Here is a 9846-nt window from a genome sequence, read left to right on the forward strand (position 1 = left end):
TGGAACAGAATACCATCTGAACAATGCCCAAGCTCTAGGCCGAGACAATATTGAGTTTTTCCAAGGTCTTTCATCTCAAATTTCGACTTCAAGTGCGAGGCAGTTTTCTCAAGCTCTTCGGGAGTTCCAATGAGAATCATGTCATCGAAATAAACGGCAACTATTGCAAATCTAGAATGCAACTTCTTGATAAAAATATTTCACTCTTCACATATCCCGGACCAATCAAATACTCATTCAGAAGGTTATCCTGGATCCGTTCTGATTGTTTCAATCCATAGAGTGAACGCCTCAATCTAATGGAGAAGTAGTTTCGTGGTCTAGAACTATTTGTTCTAGTCAATGTTGGTCATATAGAAAATTTCATATAGATTTCCGTATCAGGATCCTCATAGAGATACACGGTTACCATGTCCGTAAGCTGCATATTTAGTTTTTCGGAAACTACCAAACTCAAAAGGAAGCGGAACATAAGGACATCCATTATGGGAGAATAAGTCTCCTCATAATCAATCTCAAGACGTTGAGAGAAGCCTTGGGCCATGAGGCATGCCTTATATCACACTATTTCATTTTTCTCATTACAGTTCCTTACAAAAACCCACTTGTTACCCAAGGCTTCACATTTGGAGGTCTATGAACTATAGACCCAAACACTTTATGTTTCACTAAGGAATGAAGTTAGACCTGAATTGCTTGTTACTAGTCTGATCAGTTCTTGGTTGACATACATCAATGAAACGAGGTTCGATGTCATCATGCAACATGATATCAGTAGCTACTGCATATGCGAATATATCGTCGACTGTCATCTCATTACGATTCCAGACTACATCCAAGCTAGCATAATTGACTGAAATCTCATTATTCTCGGAGGCAGATTTGTCTCTTCAAAGACATTTTTATAATCTAGAATAACATCATCCGTTGGAATGGATGAGTTAGCGACTGGAGGATTCGATTATGCTATGTTTCATCATTCTTATGGTTGTGAATCTTTCGAACCTATAGTTCTACCACATTCAAGTAAGGGCAGAAGATTAGCTAGCTGCTAATGTACCTGGTTGTACTATAGGTGTGGCCAACCGTCATTCGGAGATAGCTCATCAACAATGTTTCCTACACACGTGAGACAAGTTTATCCTTGCAGGCGTGTTTGATGCTGGTATATGTAATCTTGTCACCTTCGTTAGATTAATAAACGCATCCGGCAAAGCTCCGAGCTACGTGTAAAGATCTAAATATGTCGCACTTTCGTTCCAAACTGTGTTGCACGGGGATGAGATATAGTGGAGTTCATCCATGACAATTTGTGACGTTCTTATCTCCCCTTATTGACAAGAAGACTATCTCATCAAAGTGATAATTAGTAAAGTAAACAGTAAACCATCTATTAAAGGCTCTAAGTGGTGAATAATGGAAGGCAAATCATAAATGACATAGATTCCCATTTTTTTAAGACCCTTTTTGGTATGTAGTGGTGGCTCTATTGGCACATAAACGGCGCACCCAAATATGCGTAAGTGCAAAACATCAAGCTCGTGAATTCTCTTCAGCGAGGTACTCGGTTTGCAGTGCTTCATGCATATGCCTTCTAATGAAGATCATGGTTGTTGCTTTATTAGCTTCGCCAGTTGGTTTTTCTACCTTAGCTTCGATGGTAGCTTTAAGACTCTTTGCAGTACGGTGGAGCTTTACATTTTGGACCCATTTGAGTTAGTTTTTGTCGAAGATTCCAAAGCGGTAAAGTTTTTGTTAAGGTTTGTGGTTAGTACTATGGAAAAAGAAATATCCATAGAACAAAAGGTAGAACATTCGGTGTTCTATTTTACATGTTTGGTTTAATTTTAGCATAAAAAACTTCATGTTTTCATTGGTGTATTGTTTCATGAAACCTCAAGTTTCAATGGTACTCATTCGAAACTTTGCGTACAATTTTAATGAACTTCCAGTTCATTGCCTACCTACAAGCAAATACAATATAGAAAATACAACAAGTGTAGAGGATTTGGGTGGCTTCGGGACCCTAATGTGAGTAATCTACAGGACTATTAAACATACGTCACGGCCTAAAAAAAAGAATAAAATATTTGGTTGAAATATAAGATGGGTTGCAGGCCCAATAAATTATTGGAGTGGTTGGCGCTACTAAAAGAATTGTTTTTTTTTTTTGGGTGTTTTGATATACGCGCTTAGTTTTAAAATTCTTATATTTAACATCCATTACTTTTTGACTTTTGATCAAACATTCTTATCTAAATTTTAATAACAAAAATTACATATATTTGGTTTACCAATCAAATGACAAATTAATATCACCTAAATCCTAAAATCTAGGAGATATATTATCCCATAATTCATTTTAAACGATACTTTTCATTACTCAAATAAAAAATATCATTAAAATTCTTAAAATACAACTAACATCCTATTAAACATAACGTACCAATAACTTGGTACATAATTGGTACATTATATAATCTTAGTTTTGGTACGAATTAATATTTGGGTACATTAGATTACTAATTTTGGTACGTTATGTTATTCTTGTTTTAGTATGTACCATGGTATTGGTACAATGTGTTAACTTAACTTTGGTACATACAATCTAGTGATACGTTATGACCAAGAGAGAATTTTTCATATTAAAAATTTGTACTGAAAATTAATTATATTAAATTCTTAACAATTGATTATTGGGATAATGACTTGATAAAAAATTTCAAACTTATTTTCTTTCCAAAAATTTAGGGATTTTAGATATCAGTTTCAATATAAATAACTCTTATTTTCATTTTTTTTTCCTTTAAAATTTACTTAAAATGATGAGTTGGAAATTAAAAAAATGATATGGATAAAGATGAAAGCAGCTTAATCAAAGTACAAAGCGTTTTAATAAAAAGTTGAAAACTCACAAATGTATGTTTAATTAATAAGATGTAGAATTGGAGTGCTTTTATCTAATTTTGTGTTTTTTTTTTCCTGAGTTCAAGATTACAGGCCGAACAGAGGACACCCATGGGGTCTTGATTCGGGCGACGTCAACACAGCAAAGATGGGTGGCGGTTTCGTCAGGAAATCCAATGGCGTTGCTGCTAGCGCGGTGATCTTAGGCGGGAAGGGGGGAATTTCACGGTGGTGGCTTCGAAATCAACGACGTGCAGGTTATCGGAGGTCTGCAAAGTGGCAGACGATGGTAGGGGGTCTACAGTTGCGGGCGTGGTGGTTTGACTGCAGGTCAAAGAGGGGTTCCAAGCTCAGCATCCTTTGAGATTCATCAAGAATCTGGAAAGTGTTTCCATCATGGAAACACCTTCTTGAGTTTGAAGGACGAATGCATATTGTCGGAAAAGACGCAGAGCTCACCAGAGATGGTGAGGGCTGTGGGGATCGAAGGACAGGGACGACAACCGTGCTGTTTTCGATCCAGGGTTTTGGGGTTTTGCTACTTGGCGGCGAGGCGCAAACGACTTTATCATGGCTCGCACGGGCCAGGGTTGCGCAAAACCCTAATTTTGCTTCTTTTTTTTTTTTTTTTTTTTTTTTTTTTTGTTTTCACACAATCAATTCATCATAGCAATACAATATAATATAACATAATATTGAAGAAATATGAACAACAATTGACATTAAAAAAAAGTTAGGCTTTATCCGTCATGGTGAATATTCCCGCTATCAAGGCTAATTAAAATATTGAAATTAAAACTGTGTTTTAGAAGGTGCTTGATTAATGAAATAGATGAGGGTGTAAACTTGGTTATGAAAGATCCTTGTCCAAATCTACAACACATCTTTCTGATAACGTGTTGTAAGCTTTTTTTTTTTTTTGTGAGGGAATAAGAAGGGCGGCACAGAGAGAGTGAAAAGAGAGTTGGGAAATTTCTATGTTGATGTTCTCATCATTTTGTGTTTTTATTTATACTAAACATAACAAACTTTCTTGCACTACAAGGAATACAACGTCCAATAGGCTAGACCTAGTATACAATTCTAATTACAATCTACTAAGATTTACAATCACACTCCTAATTAAATTAGAATTATGACGTCATATTTATTGTATAAATTATTCCATAAGATTGTCTCAAACTTATTTTTCGAAATTACAACAAATAAAAAAGGAAAACAAAAATTACCAAGAATTGGGACAAATCAGTCATTGCCTCTAACCAAGGAGGAATGAAATTTAACAACAAATAAATGAAAACTAAGATCATGAGAAACAAGATGACAATGTTGTGTTTCCAATTTTCTGCAATAACCTTGAGAAATGCAGCCTCTTGGTACACTTACATACCCAATTGAATTCGCTCATCACAAAAATAGGGGGGAGGCGAATATATAAGATATCTGAAGATATTTCTGCATTCGAACGTAACAATAATTTAACCTACATAACAATGTATACAAACGTCTTCTGCTTCCAATTGCGAGAAGTTACCACAGTGACACCCCGGAGTAAAAACTGAAACAAGAAACATGTAAAGGTAAGCATTTTGATGACAACTTCGGAAGTATAATATGCATAGCAAGATGTAGAATGACGAGGACTCACCGTGGACTCCATCAGTGTCACAGTCAATCATTTCTTCCTACCCTTATCGTGAAGATTACCAGTGCTCTGAATGGTATTACTACCTTTGGAACTGCTACAAGGGGTAAGGGGTGGGAACGAAGGGACAGCCTTCAATATGAACTTGCGGCCACTTCTCAAGCTCCCTGAAGAGCTTGCACCAAGCTCATGATTGTGGTTGTGGGGTGGAGAAACCCGTTTCTTATTGGGGGAACTTACTTTCACCGACTTATTGGTAGCAGAAATGTCCTTCAGTATCTCAGGCATTTCTTCTTGCATAATGTCAGAAAGCCCATGGTCAAAGTCCAGACCTTGAGAACATTCCGTTCCACCTAACCGAGTCATTGGGGTGAGTGGTGAACTACACCAACGAAGAGAACTATTGGATGACAGACCCTGACTTCCAGGGCGTAGCTGAATTTGTGAAGCATTTTTCCAATGACTTCTTGATGATGTGGAAGAAGCTGAGGCCTTTGAGCAAAGATCTGATAATGGAGTAATATGGCATATAGTTGGGGCAGCGTCGTGTCTTGGTGAAAAAGTGTCTGCTATTCCAATGTTGTCATAGTCCTCCTGCCAGCAGTAATAACCCATATCTGATAATTCTTTACTTGTCTCCAGAAGAATTCCACTGGTCTCTGAATTTCTCAGAGAGGATATTGTTGATTTTTCATAAGATGATATGACGGTAAGATCAGATTCAGGTGATCGAAGGTAACTTGTAATAAGGCAAGGGGATTTTGGTACATTATCTGCATGACTAGAGAAACAAGAAAATAAATAATTAAAATTAACTAGGATCACATTATGATATAGAAATTCAGGATAACTGGGACTTCAAAATCAATGACTTCTTACTCTGAGCTACTGAAATGATGGCGTCAATGAAGTGTGGTTGTGTGAATCATACAACTCAATAGACAAAGCATCTTTCTTTGTTGCCACCATTTCCAGCTTCTCATCAAATGTTTCCTTGCCGGCTTTGTCACTAATCATGTCTTTAGTCACACCATGATCTATTGGACCGTAATCTAAAAAATGAGATTGAAGTACATAATAAGACAAATAGAGATTAACTGATAAATTTTTCTAGCACACAAATATTTATGTGAAGTTCTTCCAGATATCTTTCAGCAAAGCACCCAACAATTGTTTGTAGTTTACTTTCACAAGCCCATTCTTTTAGGCATTATGCTTAGATAAAAGTAAGATATAATAATATAATATAATATGTAATATTCTAACACAATTTTTCTGCATTCTGTTTCTGGATTGCCTATCAAGACCATTGATCTTGTCAAATCACGTTCCAACAAGTAGACAACACAACATACTAGACTATATGTTATAATTCTATAAATATCAACGGGATATTCTTTGTTATCCATAGTACAATGAGTAAAGCTACAAATGTTATCACACGGATGTGGGAACACATTTTCTTGGTTTAGAGCCTTACCTCCCTTCCTGCCATAAACATTTTTACATCCATCACAGCGACATCCACTGGAGCATCCAACATTGGCCTTTAAGATGAAGTGATTTACAAATTTAGGATGAATTGAAAAGGAAAAGATAACAAGCACTGTGACAAGGAAATATAGATAAGTATTCGAGACCTGATAGCATTCACAATATTTTTTCAGACACATTGACTTTTTGCAATTGCACCCCCTTTTGTGTCTTGCCGAGGCTGGTGTAAACTGAATTTCTTCTTCCTGTCACAAGCAAATACAATCATCAAGTTCACCAAGTTGAAAAGGGTTTAGTACCAGAATTTTGTTGGAAACTCACAAGCTGTACAATCTTGGGAGCAAATGCAAATGGATTACGGGCTTCAATTTGTTGCCTAGTCTCAAGAACTGTATCTTCATAATCGGGTATATTAAAGCATCCTTGGCAAGCACAAGTTTCGGCACAATAAACTCCAGCAGCAAAACAATCGCAATAACTGCAAAGCAATGTATTGAAATGTGACAAACAAATATGCACTTATAATATCATACCAAAAGTAGAACACTTACAGTTTCAAGCACTTGGTCTTCTTACAGTTGCACCGCTTGCACCCATCACTATCTTTAGAGCTTGGTGTTCTTTTCCTGGAGGGTCATACACAAACACACATGTAAACTGCAAACCTATATGATGAATGAATCCTACCACACTACATGAAAGACCATGCCTCTGACCTTTTCTTTTGTGAACTATATTGGTTCAACTCCTTATAACTGTCAACATTCTGAGAATCAGATTTCCTCTCCTCAAGTGGAGATCCATGATGCTCAAATTCCACAGTGTGGGGAGACTGGGTGATGGAGGAACTTGCAGCAATTGAAGTTTCAGTGTCATCCCTCACATTCTCCAATAAAAGGTGGCTCACAACAGCTGATGATTTCATAACTTGCAAACCAATGTAGTGATCTGCTAATTTTATGCTTGTTGTTGCACCACGAACAACGGGTACAGCATTGACTATGCTGTTTAGGTGCAAGCCAATACCTGATGGTTTGGGCACAGTTAAAGGAGAGCTTCCACCATATAGAGGTGGCAATGAAGCACCCATCTGTCTCTTGGAAGTTGCTGCATAAGATACTTTCACAATCTCCAATTCTGCAGTGCTGGCAGGTGGTTCTGAATTGTTAACTTTCTCTTTAGAAGAACTGTCTCTTTTTCCAGTGGCACAAGGAGGAGCCTCTTCAAACTGAAGACAACGTCTATGCATGCCACCTTGGTCATTTTTGACCTACAATAATCTTGCATTTATTATGCAAGGAAATTAAATATATTCTAGCGGGATACAGTAACAAAAAAACTCAGATGAAATGGCATACCTTATTAGGAGCATGCAATATCATGTTCCCGATCATTCCCTTAGACGTTCCACCGACGTTCTCTCTACAATCCTCATACACCTGACCAATCTGCAAACGTCCAGGAGGAGATTGACGGGTATGATCACAATCATCCTGGTATTCACCTCCGAAGCCCTGTGACTTAAAAGTTGGATAAAGTGTAAGAACGTGTCCAACAATCACATCCTTTGTAAACAAATGTCCTAGTTCTTTTCTTTTATAATGTAAAGCCAACAATCTGAAGTTACCTGATTATGCAAACCATGGTGATACTCTCCATTGAAAGCATTATCGACAGATATTCTGGATCCAACCTTTGGGCGCTCGGAAGATGGCAACGCACCATGACTAAGCTCTTTAATTTTCACAGGTTTTGCATCAAATGTTTGCTTTCCTTGAAGGTCCTCTGTAGCCTGCTCTGATGGTTCCTCAGATTTATAGGAATTTTTAGATTCTTTCAAACATGGATTGACTGATTGAGCAGAATTTGTACCGTCCATCTCCATGGGATCGGCTAAGTATTCATCAACACCCTCTGAGGAACTGTTGGTTTCACAGTCCTGAGTATCAGTAATCGATCCCATCTTCAGTTGGGTAATATGTTTCTTGGAATCAACTGGACCATCAACAAATTTCTTGGCTTCATCTTGTGCTTTAGGCTTTTCTGCACTAGATAATTGTGGGTATTGAGGCCTGATGAAAATCATGAAACTGTCAAGTGAGCAAATACAAGAACAACAAAGAGACAACCAAAGAAAAAAAAAACATTTGGAGCTAGAATTCAATGTATAACAGACCTTTTCAAAAAACTTGTTTCTCGGAGTGTATTTACACGTGGTGACGTGAACACAAGAGGAGGAGAGCTAAGTCCCGGGAACCCTTGCGCTGCATGTGAAGCCTTCACAGGCTGTATTGGTGATAGATTGCTAATGTAACTGAAAACTGGTGACTCCTGAATCGAAGAAAACATATATGAATAAAAGATTAGATTTTCCTATCAATATAGCTAATGCTCATTTCAGGAGCAGAAATGACATACTCCAAACGCCTTGAATCAACATTTAATCATTGATTACTCACAGAAACCCGATTGCGTTGCACATTGAGAGACATCACAAATTAAACTTCACCACCACTAAACCCTCAAATTCCAAAAGTCCAAAACCCTAACTTTGACCTACCCCTACAAAGCACCAATGCCACCAACCTCAACCCACAAAAGTTAAACAAAACCCGCATCGCCATATCACCCATTTCACAAAAATAGAAAATAATTAATTCAAAAATCACAACAAAAAAGGAAGTAAAAATAGTTGTAAAGATCTACCTACAGATTACAAATTAGCACAAATAAGCCAAGTAAAAAATCCTTAATCTAAAACAGAAGAAATATTGAAAATTGGCATTGAAAATTGAGGAAAAGTAAATTTACTTGAACTGGAGGAGAATCTGAGGAAGGTGATGTGTTGGACATGATTTTGGGAATTTCAGGTGAATCCATGGCGTGAATCAGTAAGCTTAATCGAAACCCTAACCCTACAATTCTCCATTTTGCATTTTCCCACTTTACTAACCTCTCTCTCCTGAAACCGATGGGTGAGACAATGTGAAAGTCTCAGAGAAAATGTGAGTTTTTACATTTTTTTTTTTTTTTAATTTCTTTTTTTGGCTTAAAAAGAGAAGACAAGAGAGACGTTTGGGCGAAGCGGCGGGATTTTAAAAACCAAGCGGGAATTGTAATTTAATGCGGATTTGGGCTCGTTTTAATGGCCCTTGTTTTAAATAATGGGCCGGCTCCAAGCGCTAAATTGTATGGGCCGGCTCCAAGTTGACACACATCAATTTTATTAATAAAGAGTCCTTTATATCCGTATATAAAATTATCACAAAAGACTTAGTGATTTATTAAGAAAAATAATTAGGCTTTATTAGCATCTCATAAAATGTTGAATGCAACCCACATTAAAATTTAATATCAAATAACTTATTTACCCTACTATGCAATGACAATTTTGACCTTTTTAGGTTAAAAAACAATAAAATTTTCTATATGCACCCCAAATCACTTTTAACTTATTATTTATATTTTTCAACTATCAAAACCCCTCTGACCATCCATTGTTGAACAAAACCCTAACCAATTAAACTACAAACATGTTGATTGAGAAAAATTATTTTTGATGAATGAAACATGAAATCGATGTTTTGGAAGTTTCACATGAGGTAAGACTTCATTTTTTTAATTTTTTTAGTCATTTTGACGACATCGATAATTATTTATCTTGCCTTTGATGCATTATTCAAGCTTCTATGTTCGTATTCATCTTTTAGGGATTACATGAAGAATTAAACACCTAAAATTACCATCAAATATTAAAAACAGGCGGCATGAGTTTTAATGGTGGAATTGAAAACAACTCA

General features: G+C 36.7%; 1 protein-coding gene across 1 annotated transcript; it reads right to left on the bottom strand.

The window, feature by feature from the left end:
* Positions 1-4142: 4142 nt before the first annotated feature.
* LOC103939291 (protein tesmin/TSO1-like CXC 2) lies at positions 4143-9094 on the bottom strand. The gene is made up of 12 exons (XM_048580460.1): positions 8858-9094; positions 8223-8377; positions 7674-8118; positions 7405-7560; positions 6763-7316; positions 6598-6672; positions 6368-6524; positions 6193-6291; positions 6033-6099; positions 5442-5604; positions 4556-5333; positions 4143-4465 (listed from the first exon to the last, which is right to left on the bottom strand). The coding sequence occupies exons 1-11, from the start codon at positions 8924-8926 to the stop codon at positions 4583-4585; spliced, it is 2691 nt and encodes an 896-aa protein (XP_048436417.1). The 5' UTR covers positions 8927-9094; the 3' UTR covers positions 4143-4465; positions 4556-4582.
* Positions 9095-9846: the final 752 nt, after the last annotated feature.

Source organism: the organism of the source record quoted next, unplaced genomic scaffold (genome assembly GCF_019419815.1).
Source record: "Pyrus x bretschneideri cultivar Hongxiangsu unplaced genomic scaffold, Pyrus_bretschneideri_v1 Contig15, whole genome shotgun sequence".
Taxonomy (NCBI): Eukaryota; Viridiplantae; Streptophyta; class Magnoliopsida; order Rosales; family Rosaceae; genus Pyrus; species Pyrus x bretschneideri.

Excerpts from the sequence above, each read along its gene's own strand:
- LOC103939291 (XM_048580460.1), bottom strand. The coding sequence starts at position 8,926 with ATGGATTCACCTGAAATTCCCAAAATCATGTCCAACACATCACCTTCC. Across the intron at positions 7,561-7,673 it reads ACCATGGTTTGCATAATCAG|GGCTTCGGAGGTGAATACCA; the intron begins GTAACTTCAGAT and ends TTTAAGTCACAG. Across the intron at positions 6,100-6,192 it reads AATATTGTGAATGCTATCAG|GCCAATGTTGGATGCTCCAG; the intron begins GTCTCGAATACT and ends TTCATCTTAAAG.